At 43.4% G+C, this 16,715-nt stretch overlaps 1 protein-coding gene across 13 annotated transcripts in view; it reads left to right on the top strand.

Moving 5' to 3' along the window:
* The window catches only part of NRCAM (neuronal cell adhesion molecule), a 219,790-nt gene that overhangs the window by 125,013 nt on the left and 78,062 nt on the right, over window positions 1-16,715 (top strand). For all 13 annotated transcript variants that reach the window (XM_078674305.1, XM_078674316.1, XM_078674310.1 and 10 more), the window contains one exon: window positions 8,723-8,838. In XM_078674305.1, coding sequence (XP_078530431.1) covers window positions 8,723-8,838 — 116 coding nt within the window. The remainder of the gene's footprint in view (window positions 1-8,722; window positions 8,839-16,715) is intronic.

Below are 16,715 nucleotides of genomic sequence, written 5' to 3'. Positions count from 1 at the left end.
TGACATCGAGGGGGCTCCAAAGGGCCAATTTTACAAACAGTCCTCGAGGGCTACTGTCTTCCACGTTTTGAAATTACCTTTCTGCTTGGCATAATTCTTTATTACAGTGAGCATGTAGCTCATTTATGCCTTTGCCTCTGCTTCATTGACCACTGCGCGGTATTTCTTGTAAGAGAGACATGCAATACGAGTTCAGCTACTGTAGAATAAATGTGCCTCTGAGCAGTGACTTAAAATGAGTGTGGGTGCAGTAGACCAGAGTGGTACATGAAGACACAATTTGCCAGTTCAAGAGGCAGGGACACTTCCATGCATGTATTTCAAAGATGTCTATTTATTTAATTTCATGTGTCATCCTTGTGTAATGTAATTGATGTTGTGCGTGAGTGATCAAAGTTGTCTTCGATTGCAGCGTCTGGGTGTGTAGTGGTGGAAGAGGAGTGAGAGGCATCTTCCAGTCACATCTTCCCTGTGTGTCTTGTTAAAGTCTGGAAAGGGATGAAGGCATTGACCCTTGTTCCTTGACCTCCTTCTCACATAAATCCACAACTTAGCCCCTTCTCTTTATTTCATCTGAAATACTCATAATGTTCCTTCCACAGCATCACCTCTCTGCCAGCTCTAACCCAGATGCTGCCACCAGCTTCCTAACAGACTAAACTTGTTGGGTACTATCCAGGCACTGGACGCATGTGCCTCCTAGTTTGGATTGCAGAGAACTTGCCAAGGCGGGCTGTCTCCCGCACATGTCTATTAGCTACTCCTCTGTTGCTCATGGGTGAAACATATACATCCTTTACTACAACTGTTGTACACCAAAGAATGCCCTTGAGTTGTACTGTCAGACTATATTGTCTCCTTTTTAAATAGCTCACTACAGATGGGCTATCTCCCAATAAGGCTTAAAGAAGCTCGGGTACGACCCTTGCTGAAAAAACCGGGAGCTGAACCAACAAATCTGAAAAATTATCGACCAATCTCTCAGCTGCCGTTTATGTCCAAAATTTTGGAACAGCATGTGCTACAGTCGATGTCTGCTTTCCTGGAATCACACAATCTTCTCCAGGGACGCCAAGCAGGCTTTCGGGCACATCACAGCACCGAGTTGGTGATGCTCTCGGTGTTGGATGAGCTCAGGGACATGCTGACAGTAGGAAACCGAGTGCCCTGATACTTTTAGATCTGTCGGCGGCATTCGACACTGTCAGCCATGATCTGCTCTTGGACAGACTGGCGAGTTTTGGAATAAAGGACACAGCCTACAAATGGCTAGAGTCCTTTTTGACAGGGAGGCAGCAGAGGATTCAATTGGGAGAGGAGATTTCTGAGTTGGGCAGGATGAACTGTGGGGTTCCGCAGGGATCCGCGCTATCACCGTTACTTTTTAATCTCTACCTGCAACCCCTTCTTGAGTCCTTAGCGCAGATGGGTTGTCGGGTGTTTAATTACGCAGACGACACCCAACTGCTTTTTAGCATTGAGAACTCTAAAGCAGCACAGCTACATATACAGGAGGTCCTTAGGTATACAGTCAGCTGGATGAGTGACAATCTGCTGAAAATTAATCCCGAGAAGACGGAGGTTTTGGTGGTGTCAACTGGCATTTCACCATGGGGAGACTTGTTTTGGCCAAAAGAACTTGGGCCCACCCCAACACCAGTGGCCAATGTGAAAAGTCTGGGTATAAAAATTGACAAGGATTTGTCGATGGTTACCCAGATTTCTACTGTCGTAGGTACCTGTACTGGCCTAATTAGGCAATTGCGCAGACTAGTCCCCCTTTTATCCGAATCTATGCTTCGGACGGTGGTTTCGGCCACCATATTATCAAAACTGGACTATGGCAATGTCCTTTATTTAGGTCTACCAAAGAATTTGATCAGTAGACTGCAGGTTGTTTTCAACGACGCTGCACGTCTAATCTTCAAACTTCCGAGAAGATCACATGCATCCCCCTTACTGTCTAAGCTTCATTGGCTTCCTATGAAGCAGAGGGTAGAATTCAAGAGCCTGTGTATTGCACATAAGGCAATCCATGGGCAAGCCCCTGTTTATATTAAGGATCGTTTAATGCCTTACAACCCGAAACGAACCTTAAGATCATCCGACGCCCTGCTGTTGACTTGTCCCCGCTTTAATATGGCCACAAAAGGTGGAAGGTCCTTTTCCATACTTACTCCACTGTTATGGAACAAGTTACCAGTTTCCTTGCGCAAGGAGTCAAATCTTCTTTGCTTCAGAAAACAGTTGAAAACGATCTTGTTTAGGGAGGCTTTTGGATATACAGGTTAACCTGTATTTTGCTTTTATCTTTTCTGTGAGTAAGAATACGGTGTGTTTTCTTTGGTCTGGAGCACCTTGAGACCTGTTGGTGAGTTGGCGCTATATAAACCAAAGTAACATAACATAACATAACATACTTTTGTGGCTCTTAGATGACCTCTACACAGGATGTAGAAAGCCTGCCTGTGCCCAGTACATTCTGTTGAGCTGCTCTTCTGTCGCTCCTGGGCAGATCCTGTAAAGCATTTATCCTGGCTGCCAGTAAGCAGTGCACACTGCAGGTTTCTCCTCTAGCACTCCTGAGTACTAGTAATCAGTGCAATGTATAGGTTTCTCCTCTGGCACTCCTGAGTACTAGTAATCAGTGCAATGTATAGGTTGCTCCTCTGACACGCCTGAGTACTAGTAATCAGTGCAATGTATAGGTTTCTCCTCTAGCACTCCTGAGTACTAATTCTCAGTGCAATGTATAGGTTTCTCCTCTGGCACTCCTGAGTACTAGTAATCAGTGCAATGTATAGGTTGCTCCTCTGACACTCCTGGGTACCAGTAATGAGAGCATGCTGTTGGCTGCTCTTCTAACACTCCTAGGTGGGCGATAGAAAGCATTTATCCAGGCCCTCTAAAGTCCATGCATGCTGCGTGATGCTCTTCAGTTGCCCTAAAATCATAGTTTGAATTCTGGCCGACGCTACAAATTACTTAGTGACATGCAGTTAAATGTTATTTGAAAACACCTCGGGCCCCCATGTATCATTGATGATTTACTTGCATGTTGGTATATCTCATTTTGTCTTGATCCTTTTTGGATCTGCACACATATTTGTGACTTTGGGGTCCTGGCTACCTGTAGCCAGAGCATGCCTGCAGGGTGCCCCTTCTTTGTTTCCAGGTGAACAGTAAAGAGCATTAAATAGAGCTGCATTTCACCAGTGGATCCTTCAGGTAACACATGCCTGCTTCTGGGCTCTTTCTTTAGACCATTTCTGATTGCTGGCTGTTTACAGTGTATGTCATGAGTGCTGTTTAGTATCCACCTGAGGAGCTTTCTAGGAAGGTCTCTTTCAGAATAAATGACAGCACAACACATGCCATTACAACGCGGTTGTAGCAATGCAAGAGCTGTTACCATGCGTTACCATTACATAGCAAACTTTTACCATGCATATGCCTTTACAACACATGCCTTTACAACGAATTTCATTGTAATAGCATGATTGGTAAAGGCATATGTGTTATTAAGGCATATGTGTGATTAAAGTTAAGTTTGAAAATATATGTATTTTACAGGTAAGTATAAACGCTATATATATATGGCGGACTGGTGTTGGGTTTCTAAATAAAAATATTTTGCACTATCTATGGGTCTGGCATCGTCTACTTTGCGAGCTGTTCCTTTGTTGGAAGACGTCTACATACCGAATATATATATATATATATATATATATATATATATATATATATATATATATATATATATATATATATTATATCAAAGAAACGTCGCCTCCAACAGAAGACAACGAGGGACTCAGCGGGCAGTGTGCAGGTAAAATCACTCAGTACTTCTTAAGGCATGATGCGTTTCAGGATTCGTCCCTCTTCAGACGCCTGTGCTCCCCTCCTGACTCCTTTTGACAGTCCCTTTTTGAATGTAGTATACCCCCTCCTCATTGGTGGAAAGATGGTGGACTGCAAATACCAGCATCCCTTGTGGTGGGATGTCTGAACAGGCTGCCAGGACTCGGAAAGATTTCCCTCTTGGGGCTGGATGAAAATGTCCCTCACTGCCCAACGCCTACTGCAGCCTCCGCAGTGGGTGAAAAGGGGAAGCACCGTGGCAATACTCCGGGCTTCACCGCGGGATCGTGGTCCCGTCAAGGCCCGATATTCACCCTCCCGTGGCTCGCAGCGCTCCAAGCACACCATCGCTACCGCAATTCTCCTCCGTTGTGCCACAGTGGTGCTTGGCTCGTAAGGGCGGGTCACCTCCATTGCGCTGTGGCCTCGCAAAAAATATCAAAGAAACGTCGCCTCCAACAGAAGACAACGAGGGACTCAGCGGGCAGTGTGCAGGTAAAATCGCTCAGTATTTCTTAAGGCATGACGCATTTCGGGATTCGTCCCTCTTCAGATGCCTGTGCTCCCCTCCTGACTCATTTTGACAGTCCCTTTTTGAATGTAGTATAACCCCTCCTCATTGGTGGAAAGATGGTGGACTGCAAATACCAGCATCCCTTGTTGTGGGATGTCTCAACAGGCTGCCAGGACTCAGAAAGATTTCCCTCTTGGGGCTGGATGAAAATGTCCCTCAATGCCCAACGCCTTCTGCAGCCTCCGTAGTGGGTGAAAAGGGGAAGCACCGTGGCAATACTCCGGGCTTCACCGCAGGATCGCGGTCCCGTCAAGGCCCGATATTCACCCTCCCGTGGCTCGCAGCGCTCCAAGCACAACATCGCTACCGCAATTCTCCTCTGTTGTGCCACACTGGTGCTTGGCTCGTAAGGGCGGGTCACCTCCATTGCGCTGTGGCCTCGCAAAAAATATCAAAGAAAGGTCGCCTCCAACAGGAGACAACGAGGGACTCAGCGGGCAGTGTGCAGGTAAAATCAATCAGTACTTCTTAAGGCATAACGCGTTTCGGGAAACCTGCTCTCTCTTTCAAAATGCAAACCAAATTGCTTTTCCACACGGGGAGCTGCATCTTAGCAGCTCCCCATGTGGAAAAGCAATTCCGGCTCCCGGCTCCCCATGGGGGGATTGGGGACCCCCCTCGGTCCCCAACGGAGAGCGCCAGCCCCAGGGGATGGGGTCCCTGTGGCTACAAGTGCCCGGGAGGGGGCCCCAAAATTTAAACATTACAAAAATTGAAAGGCCAGCCCCGGGGGATGGGATCCCCGTGGCCATAAGTGGCCTGAGGAGGGGGGCAACGCAGCTCCCCTGCAAAAGAATGAAAAAAAAAATAAGCCATGCCCCGGGGGATGGGGTCCCCGGGACAGATTAAAGCCTCTGGAGGGGGGCCATGCAGCCCACTTCCATTTTTTTTTATTTTATGAAAAAAATTAGGGGGCAGGCCCTGGGGGATGGGGTCCCCAGGGCCAAAAAATTAAAAAAAGAAGGGGGGCTACACAGCCCCCGACCTTAAAAAATAAGACCGGCATCGCGCCGGAGGCCACGCCCCCTCCTTTCAGCACTCTGCAAACGGGCCCCCTCGTGCTTTTAAAGATGGGGAACTAATTCCCCTTGAATACTGGGGATTCCTGGGGGCCAACTAGCCCACCAGGAATATTCAGTATACGCCAGGGGGCTGGGTTGCAGAGAGGTGTTCTGAGGCCACGCACCTTTTTGCACCTCTCTGCAACGCCCTCTGTGGTGCTTAGTGGAGGTAGCTGGTGGGTTAGTTGCACCCCAGGGATCTTAAGTATTCAAGGGGAGTTAATCCCTAACTTAAAACGCGCCACGGGGTGTGTTTGCACAGTGGTGAAGAGAGGGGGCTGGGCCTGAGTTGACATGTGTGCAAACACACCCTGTGGCATGGTATAAGTTGGGGAATTAATTCCTCTTCAATCCTGGTGGTCCCTGGAGGCCAACTAGCCCACCAAGTACCTCCAGTAAGCGCCACAGAGCTGGGTTGCAGAGTGTTGTAAAAGGGGCGTGGCCTCTGAATACCTCTCTGCAATGCAGCTCTCTGGCGCATACTGGAGGTACCTGGCGGGCTACTTGGCTCCCAGGGACTCTCAGGATCGAGGAGGAATTCATTCTCCAACTTAAAAAGCAACACGGGGAGTGTTTGCAGACATGTCACCTCAGGACGCTCCCCCTTCCTTCACCATTGTGCAAATGTACCCTGTGGCGAGTTGAAGTTGGGGAATTAATTCTCTTTCAATACTGAGGGTCCCTGAGGGCCAACTAGCCAAAGAGGTATCTTCATTATGCGCCAGGGAGGTGCGTTGCAGACAGGTTTCCAGAGGCCACGCCCCCTTTTACACCTTTCTGCAACGCAGCTCTGTGGTGCTTACTAGAGGTACCTAGTGGGCTAGTTTGACCCTAGGGACCCGTAGGATTCAAGGGGACTTAATCTCTCAACTTAGAACGTTCACAGGGATCGTTTACACAGTGGTGAAGGGAGGGGACGGGGCCTGAGGTGACGTTTGTAAACACGCCCTGTGGCGCATTTTAAGTTGGGGAAACAATTCCCCTTCAATCCTGAGGGACCCTGGGGGCCAACTAGTCCACCAGGGGCTTCCAGTAAGCGCCACTACGCTGCGTCGCAGAGGGGTGGTCTATGCTGTGCCCCTTTTCACATCTCTCTGCAATGCAGCGCAGTGGCACTTACATGAGTTACCTTGTGGGCTAGTTGGACCCTAGGGACCCTCAGGATTCAAATGAACTTAATCTCCCAAGTTAAAATGCCCACAGGACGTGTTTACTTAGTGGAGAACGGAGGGGACGGGCCTGCGGTGACGTGTGCAAACTCGTCCTGTGGCGAGTTTTAAATTGGGGAAATAATTCCATTTCAATCCTGAGTGCTCCGGGGGGCTAACAAGCCCACCAGGTGCTTCCAGTAAGCACCACTGTGCTGCGTTGCAGAGAGGTGGTCTAGGCTGTGCCCCTTTTTACACCTCTCTGCAACGCAGCTATGTGCCGCTTACTGGAGGTACCTAGTGGGCTTGTTGGACCCTAGGAACCCTTAGGATTTAAGGGGACTTAATATCTCAACTTAAAACGCCCACAGGGCGTGTTTACACAGTGGGGAAGGGAGGGGACGAGGCCTGAGGTGACGTGTGCTAACACGCCCTGAGGCGCGTTTTAAGAGGTTGTTTTAATCCCCCTTTCCTATTATATGCTAGGGGCTTACAGAGGAGGTCATGCTAATCACAGGGAGACCCCAACGCATAGTGTTCCCTAGTGTATGTAGGTGTTTCACGGTATTCTAAGTGTCTTTTCACATATCACTGGCTCTAGTACTGGTTAGTCAGACTCAGTTCCCACCAGTACCCGTCTGAAAAAGTTGAGGGTACAGGATGATTTTGCAACAAGGCTTCTTTCCGCTCCTCTGTTTGTTCTTTCTGCACATCTTGCTTCTTCCTGCAATTTTCTTCATCTTTGAGGATTTCTGTTGCTCCTTTCTGCATTTCTTTTTTTTCTTTTTGTGCGTTTTTTCTTCTTTCTTCACATGTCCTACCTCTGTGGGCATAGTTAGAAACTATCATTTAAAAAACCTTTGAAATTCACTGAAAAAACCATAGGTTTAAGGCACGTTATAGTTAGGAATTAGCATTTAAAAAACCTTAAAAATTCACTGAAAAAACCATAGGTTTCAGGGGCGTTTCTAATTTTAGAAATGCTCCCATAATATATTAGCAGCATGTAAAGAACAAATAAGGCATATTTTTTCTAAATCTGATTTGCAATGGATTGCAAAGATTTTAATAGGAACAAACCCACGGAAACACTGTACTGGTGTGATAAATACACACAAATTAAATTTTCACAAGTTATAGTTTGTGCGTAATATACGTTTAACGTTAAAGCAGTATTCTGATGGGAATTGAATGGTTATTTCAAGACGATATGTTAATGAAAAATGTGCTCTCTGTACTTTGCAGTGCCCTACCACTTCATGCTTTACACATATATTTGGGACAATGTGTTTCAAAATGCACCACCTAACATATCCTACAACCCCCACCATACTCCTGTTGAATAGACGTGGCTCATTTTCTACACATGCGCTTTATATAGTACTTTTTTCACAATCCCCATGACTTCATTGATGTAACACTGATGTCAGCATCTTCACTCTGAACACTGTTCCAACACCACTGCTTTGAGTAATTCCCTAGCAGTGATAACGATTTAACTCTGGTGGCCAATAACACCACCTCATTTCCAAACATCACATTTGAAATTTTGACATTGCATAAGAGTATCAGATTTTGTGTTTTGTTTTGTAAGAAAAAGTATTCTTTCCATCTAGAAGATAAATAAAAAAGAAATGCCAGGAATATAGCTCTAGAGCAATCCACTGATAATTGGAAAAACTCTGTCAGGTCCCCCTCTACATCTTGTCTCACCAATGCTAAATTACCAATATATAGTGCTGCAGTTAATTCAGCGATAGGGGACCTTCAGCCATCTTTATGAAAATAGCCCAGAATTTTGAACACCCAACTATTTTGAAGCAGAATCTCCTGAGTGAGAAGAAAGGATTACGTGTAATAACCATCATTGAAGGTTCTAGACTACAGCTAAGGGCCTAATTACGATGTTGGTCGGAAACCTTCTGCACTTCTAAATTGCGAAAACTGAAGATTTTGTGAATGAAGAGTTACGACATTGTATATGAAGTTTTTTTCACAAACGTAGCTTAGTGAAGTTGTATAAGAATCAAACCAATTGGAAGAATAATGAAAGTTCTTGTGCTTTTTCCACTCAGTACCAATGGTGGCTCCAAGCAAAGTGCACGTGGATGTTGTAAATACTACATTAGTGAAAGTCCACTGGGAACCGGTTGCACAGTCAAGCGTACGAGGGCACCTTCAAGGATACAGAGTAAGTCACAGAAAAACATTCACATGCCAGATAAGTGCATTGCTTGAAATAGTGTTTTGGTCATAAATTGATAAAATAAGACGTTACATACTATTCCCTGTGTGGTGTTTGTTGTCTTCGCCTGAAACTCCAGTACTAGTGTTTTGGTAGACATTAACATGCAGCATGACCCCACAGGCATAAGTCAAGTTTGCTGGAAAACATGCTTCTGGCTCCTGTATGTTTTAAGGGTTTCCTTTTAATGACAATGTATTGAGATTGAACACTATAACCTTTTTTTCAGGTTTGATATCAAGAGTTTTCAACAGTCCTATCTGAGCCATTCCCTTCTTGAAAATTCAATCCATTGGTCTCCGCTGAGCGCTGTTAATGCGCCAAGAAATGACTCTGAAAGGCCCACTACCGAATCACAATTCTGGTCACTGGCCTCCCCAGAGCAATTATTCTGCTGATAAGTGCGGTTCTTCGAACGATGATAAATACCTATTAGGGCTCCGATGCAGCACACTTAATTCCCCAGTATAGGAGCTAAGCCAGCGTGGAAATGCATGCTCCCTGAAGGTTTGAAGCAGGTCCATTAGTCTTCTGAACATTCTGATCCTCGTGCCTCTTGCATGTGGCATCCGCTGTCTTTAGAAGACAGACTACATTACAGCAAGGAAAGCATGCCTGTGGGAATGGGTGAGACCGCTGCCTGTGCCACTGTTCACCATGGCTAATATTGTAGCAGGAATTGCATTTGCCTAGTTTGATGCATGAGAGGAGGAACGGTTGTAAACCAGAGCTATTTAACACTAATAAGGAATTTTGACTCCCTCATCAGTAAAGGTGGGCAAGACACAAGTTCATTAGGAGAGATGAGCCAGTGTTCTAGAGTCATAATATCAACCGAGTCACTGAAGGACTCACCCATGTGAGGGGTGAAACAGATGACGTAGCAAAATAAAAAATAAAAATGTAAATAAAAAAACATAAGCTAATAATTTCTTGACCTTTATAGCAGTTTCAATGTAGTACCTAACATAACTTGGCTGCATTGAATGGCAGTTAATAAAATTTGTAATCTCTAAAGACAAATTTAAAACGTTTTACTGAAGAGTTCTTTTAATCCAATACTATGAGCGATACAATGGACAATTACAATTGTGGTGTACAATTTGAACAATAATAGTATTACCTATACTGATTAACATACGATGGATTTAACCACATGCTTCAGACAGCACATTGAACTGAATAAGCTAGGTTTTTCCAAATGTTCCTGTTTCAAAACGTCAGTAGCACTGAGGAAAAAAGTCTTCTAATGGATGACACATCTCAGTCAAATACAGAAGCTTGAATCTTAATGTCAAGGTACCAGATCTGCAAGTAAACCAGAGACATTACTACCTCCTATGCCTGGTATTATACTCTGGTCCCTGATATGTGCATAATTGTCTTTGAAGAGCTACAATAATGCACACGTTTAATAATATTGACAAGCAAAATGTACATACAATCTAATATGTTAAGTTACATTAGCAGTTTTTTAAAGCGCTCAGATTACTCCAGCTGGAGCGTCCCCACACTAGGATTGCTACCCTATAGGAACAGGAAAAAACACAGCAAAAAGCTAGCAGAGATCCTAAAAGGAATAAGGCATCTGAGGCAAAGACCGATGCCAAACCACTGTAAGGTCTATAGGGAATGAACTATGTCTAAATAGATAAACCTGACAGTATTAAAGAAATATTTCTACTACAAGTTAAGCAATTCAAGTGTGATTCTATCATGAAAGGGGACAAAGGTCAAAAAGATTCATTATGTGCTATTTTCGCAAAAGAACTGCTTAAACAAAGGAATAATATGTTGTTGTTATCCTCAGCACAAAGTTAGCGCAGCAGAGCACTCAATTTGTTGTGTTCTGTAATTATTTGAAACTGCAGTTTCCAATAAAGAGAAAAAAAAAATTCTTGGATTTTTATAATCCTACTGTGTGAAAGAAGTTTTCTTTAATTGAGATTTTATTTCTCCATGGAATTAGGGAGAGAGGTAGCATTTCCCTGGTTCACCTGTGGCCCTTTGGACATCTGGGAGGGGCCAGGTAGAGATATTTAGGTCAAACTATGGAAAGGCACTTTCCTACAATAGATGTTGACGTTTAGCTGTCCTTCTCTACAGTCTTTGTGGTCACAGTCATCCACCCATGTTGAATATAGTAAAAATGTACTTTGACCTCTTTGATAACGGCTCCACCCAAAAATAAAAAAAGGCTCACCTTTAGTGCCTTGCCTTAATGTAGATTATTTATTTAGTCTAGCTTTTTCTACAGTAATGCATATTAATATTTTTTTGTTTCAGAGATTTGTACACAGAATTTTAAATGAGAGTCATCCCCTGACTTATATTTCCTCACTTTCTACCACCATTTCTGGGGTGTAATCACAGGTCCCCTGAGTAACTTAGTTTTTAGAAGTTTCTTGCAGCACAAATCATCAGGTTCTGTCCTGAGGGTTGGGTTTAAAAGAATATAAACAACTGTGGACCTTCAATTCCTAAGGATCTACCTCCACGTGTTAGTCTCTTGCATTCTTTTGCAATGATCTGGTGATGTAATTTACCTTTTTGTAGATTCCTGGTTGGAACAAAATGAGAGTCTAAATTTCGCATATATACCCTGATCTTTTCTTCTATATGCTTTATGTGCCATTCAGAGACTTTTAGACTTGATTAACTTTTCTTCCATCATTGTTGAAGTGTTTTGATGCTTTCAGAGATCCAAGCACAGCCTAGGTACACAATTCTGGATTTGTTATATTTTGTCAACAAATGTGTTTTATAAGGGGAATGTATGTACCATATTACTGTAGTCCAGCTGTGCCATCACCAAGAAGGTGTCTGCACCACATTGTGGCTGAAGTGGGGTAAGGGCAGGATCTTTTGGATCAAGGTTATCGGCAAATTGAGGTTTCGACTGCATCTTGAAAAAGTCATGTCTATATGATAGAGAAGATCTACATTTTAATGTATGTAAGTGTCAAACCTCCCAGATTGTATCGACCTTCAAAAGGGATAGGTTTCTGGTCTGTTCTGCCACTCTATATTACATTTAATGGACTTTGTTTTATTTATAAAATCACACAATCTCTGATAATTCACATTTAGAGTGAATGGCGATGTTCGTTGCTTTAAGTAATAATAGCTTTCCACAATGCTTTCCTCACAATTATCCACTCATAAACCCCAGAAAGGCAGACATGATACAACCATCGCAGAATGCTAATGTATCCTACCAGAAATGCATCGTTAGTCACCATTGTCTTTTTTTAGATTAGCATTTTAAATTACAACTATTTTGTATTAAAAAATGCGGTTAAATGAAACAAATTGCACCTGGCTTTTCTGGAAAGACTGTACACGCACAGTGCTCACATTTTCATGAGCCATCTGCATGTATTTTCCTATTTATTATTCATTTAAATTAAAACTGCATTCTATGTATTTAGAGTGAATTATAATGCGTGAATAATTTATCTTGGTTACAAAAATAACAAGTCTAAAAACTGCCAAGCAGAGTAAAATTAAGGGCGCCAGCTAAAGAATCATAGAATTTAGCAAGCTTGAGGCAGATACAATTGTTCTAAAACGTACAAACGTTATGTTTTCTGACACAGTTTCTGCACAAGGGATAAATATGTAACCTATACAGCATTTTTGAAACAATCTAGCTATAAACGGTTTCTGATTTAAAAAGGCACTGTTGCCCTGCTGCAAATACAAATGTTGTAAAAGAATAAATTGCAGGCAGTCGCTGTTCCGTGGAAGCAAGGCGGGCATCCGTGAAGTAGGCGTTAGGCAGAGCTTAATTTGTAAAATAGCAAGTGCAGTGACCAGAGGTTTTCTCAGAAGGCAACGGCTGGCACCACGAATATCAGGTGGCCCAGTCTTGATTCCACGCGATGCCTCTTTAATCCACCTCTGTACACTTCCTCCCCCTTTATCAAGCTCATTCAGATTCTTTTTCTCCATGTTTTCTCCCTTTGTCAATGTTTTTCCATTTTTCTTTCCCTTCTTTTTTCCCTCTTTTTATGTTTTTACTCTCTCATGCTTTTGATCAAAATCTGTTAGAGAAAAATAAGTGCCAGTCACCAAAAATGAGTGCTGGTGGGCTCCACCTCCAACCATTGCTCAAATTAAGCACTGGACAAGAGTTTTATTTATACACACATACATTTATAAGCAGTGTAACAAAACTTGAGAGGGCCCCCTGCAAAATGCATGGAGGGCCCATCTTCCAGACTTACTCGGGAGCTCTCAAGCCAAGTTAGTGCGCTGGGGGGGTGGGGGACTGGATCTCAGTCAGGGGACCTTTGTTACCCCACTGGGGAAAAGTCAAAGTAAAGTATTCGACTACAGTATGATAACCAAGTCACATCTCCCTGGAAATGAATGTATCTGAGTCCCCATGAATCCTTCAAGATGATGGACAAATCGAAGTGCTTCCTTCTCAAGTTATTCACCTGTGTTTTGTCAGTCATACCAGATGGGTGCGGGTAGTTCAATGTCTTGCTGTCACTTGTGCTCTGTTGATGCTGTGGAGTTCGGATTGCCTTAGAAATGAGTACTCACTTTGTTCCATTAGAATGTTTAGTGCACTCTAGAATGTGACCCTGTTGCAATGGCCTTTCATAGCCACATTATGTACACAACTCTAAAGTCATGAGCTTTAGGTTTTTATTTCTAGTTCATCAGCTATTGTTTGAATCTTGTATGCATTCTGCCCCGAGGAGTAACATTACTTTTGTTCGATTAGGATTTTGCTACAAATCCTTGTTTCATCATGCCCAGAAATAACCATCTGTTGGCCCCTCAAAGTTCTCAATCTAGAATCCTCTTTGGCTCCAGCATTCGATCTTAGTGGGGCCAGCAATCAAGAAGCTCACTTCGGGTTCCCACCGAATTTAAACATTTTATAACGATTTTATTGATCCTGTATGTGTTCATTCCGTGCAGTTGTTTAATTTTCTCTCCAAATTGCTAATTTCTGAGGGTGGTTCAAATTCGTGACCTCTCTATCTGTATGTGGAGGTTTTAATGCCAAGTTGGTTGTCAATCCAAAGGAGGGAGGGTTTTCGGAGAGGGAACTTAGTGGCAATTTGGGGGACGAATTTACCAGAAATCTAGCTGAACACGATTTAGGTAATTTAGTCGATACCTTTGGATGGGAGAAGCGATGGTTACCAACCTTTAGAGGACACAGTCGGGTTTCAATTATTGACTACATGTTTGTTACCAGGAAACTCTTCCATAGGTTTATTAGACAGGAGGTCATGCAGATCGAGTGGGGGAATCATAACTCCCTACTTACTTTAGAGCATTTGCCTTTGGGGAGGCTTAAATCCCCGGCTAATGCTATTTTTCCAACACAACTCTCCACTGATGGTCTTTAGCTCATCTGGCAGCTTAAAGATCCAACAGGTGCACTGGCTATACTATTGAATCAGCATGAGGAGCTATTTTTAAATTGCTTGGCAGAAGTTTCTGGAGACGTTATTTCAAAGTGTTATGACAGTCTGACCAGGGCCATCAAACAGTTCCTTCTTAAACCATTAGCGGCTGAAAAGGAGGACCCACGATGATTTAATGAGGGTTGCTCTACTGCAAACTGGAAACTGAGGCAGGCAATGTTTGCCATCTTGAGAATGCAAACTGAGGTTCAGTCTGCTCACTTAGTATATAAGACCACTCTCAAATTTAGGAAGGAGGCCTGACATGAGAAGGACTGGGAAGTATTGGAATTAACAGCAATGAGGAATGATACTAAGATTTTTTTGGGACACAGTTAAGGGAATCAGGCTTAGGATTGTTCCTGAAGGTCCCTTGCGGCAATGCAATATTTTTAGGTTTGACTGAGTTACACATTTTTTCGTCAGTTACCATCAAGAGGAGAATGCAGCAGTGACTAAATGTCTACAAACCAGGCTAAACAATTCATTGCCTCTCACTGCAACTTTGGCTGTAGAAAAACTGGCTATACGCCAGAATTTAGAGGGGAAAGCACCAGACCCAGATGGGATCCAAATGGAGTTTATAAACTGTTATATTGACCTAGGGGGCCCCTTGATTACAAATGTTTGTAATTCCTCCTTGAAAACGCGTGTCCCAAGCTCTTGGAGTCTATCTTCTGTTGTACCTATATTTGAAATGGGAGATTGTATGACCCCTGAAGTGCTACAGGCCTATCACCCTTATGGATAGTTCAGTTAAATTTGTAGGTGGAGTGATTTATAATCACTTAGCCATATGGGCAGAATAGTATTGTTTCCGCCGTACAATGTGGGTTCTGTTCTGGTCTGGCCACGGCAGAGCAGAGTCTGAATTTGAGTTTTGTAGTAAATAAATATGTATTTGTTAAATGCTGCCCTTTATGCCTTGCCTTTATGGATCTTTCTACAGCATTTGACTCCATGAACAAGTCAAAGTTATGGCCAATGTTGTTGGACCTGGGTGTGGAGTTACCCCAGGCACATTTTCTCCATAGCTTGAATACTGGCTTAACAGCCAAAGTGCACCTGAGTACAAGCGGGGAAATGTCCCCAGAATTCTGTCTCTGGTGAAGAGTGCAGCAAGGCTGTATTTTGACCCCTCTACTTTTTTTTTGTTGCATAACTGGCCTTTGTCCCCATTTGACCGTTACCCAGGTAGAAAATCCTAGAATTGCTGGCAATCGGGTGCAGCTTTGCTCCATGCAGATAATGCGGTCCTACTGGCAAGAACCCCAAATGTTTTGCAGATGCTTGTGGACCACTTTGTCTGCTTTATGAACAATCTCAAGCTCATCGCTAATTATGTGAAATCTAAGATCATGGCCTGGCAAAATAAAAATGTTTATTTCTATGAATGGATTTTTTAATAGGATATGTGGTCAAATATTGTCTCTGATTTTACATGGTTTTTGCTGCTATTTATGCACTCGAAACTTAACATGGTTTTAAATAACCGATAAAGTATTGTTGACTTGAAAATAAAACACCTTTAGGTTTCTTAGTGAGGGCCAGCCTTTGTGTATAGTAAGCGATTTTAGCTATCTGAGAGTCATTTTTAGCTATTCTGGATCCTGACATTCCTAGCTAACTAGTTCCTGCCTTCAGCTCGGTAGATCTGTGGTAACACTTTTTAATCTCCCCAGATCCATGGGGAAAGGGACCATTTCACCCTTTCTAAATGTGTTCAATGCCCAGTGTGTCCTGCAGCCAGGTATGAGGTAGGAATGTGGGGTTGTTTCAATAGCTCCCCTCTCCAACTTGAGGAAAATCGTACATGCCAGAGGTTGTCCCATCTTCCTCCACCGCCTGAAGCTACATTTTCATGCAGAGCTACACCAGCAATATATTGAGGATAGGGTGCATTTGGCACCAGTGTTGTTGTGGATTAGTGTCTGGGTTAAACCCTAAGCAAGCCTTTGTGGAGACATCAATAATGATTGTCTCAGCCTGGACAAGGTATGCACCATTCCGTGGCTGAGTTATATTTCTAAAACATTACAAGCATTGGGTTTGGATGTTTAATTTATGCCCCCTTTGAGCATTAAGAGGGAAGATAAATTGCAAGTCAAACAGTTGTCTTCAGTTCAGTGAAGAAAGAATGCTGCAAACTGAGTTAACGATAGGTACTGTGCGGACCATCTACAGGATTTTTTGGCACTGTTGAGCCAGTTTTCTACATTTCTCTGGAACGTACACACTGGGAGGGGTTCCTCGTTTTCCGTTTTAGAGCTGGATTAGTCTGGAGGCTTTTGTGTTTTGGGCAGACACACCTATTTTTCAAGGGGCTCAGTCTCCCCATTCCCCTGCAATGGTATTGCCGAGCAGTCGCTGTTAAATCTTATGTTTTTGTGC

Source organism: Lissotriton helveticus, chromosome 1_1 (assembly GCF_964261635.1).
Source record: "Lissotriton helveticus chromosome 1_1, aLisHel1.1, whole genome shotgun sequence".
Taxonomy (NCBI): Eukaryota; Metazoa; Chordata; class Amphibia; order Caudata; family Salamandridae; genus Lissotriton; species Lissotriton helveticus.
The sequence above is the reverse complement of the archived record's forward strand: the minus strand, read 5'-3'. Positions and strand labels throughout refer to the sequence as shown.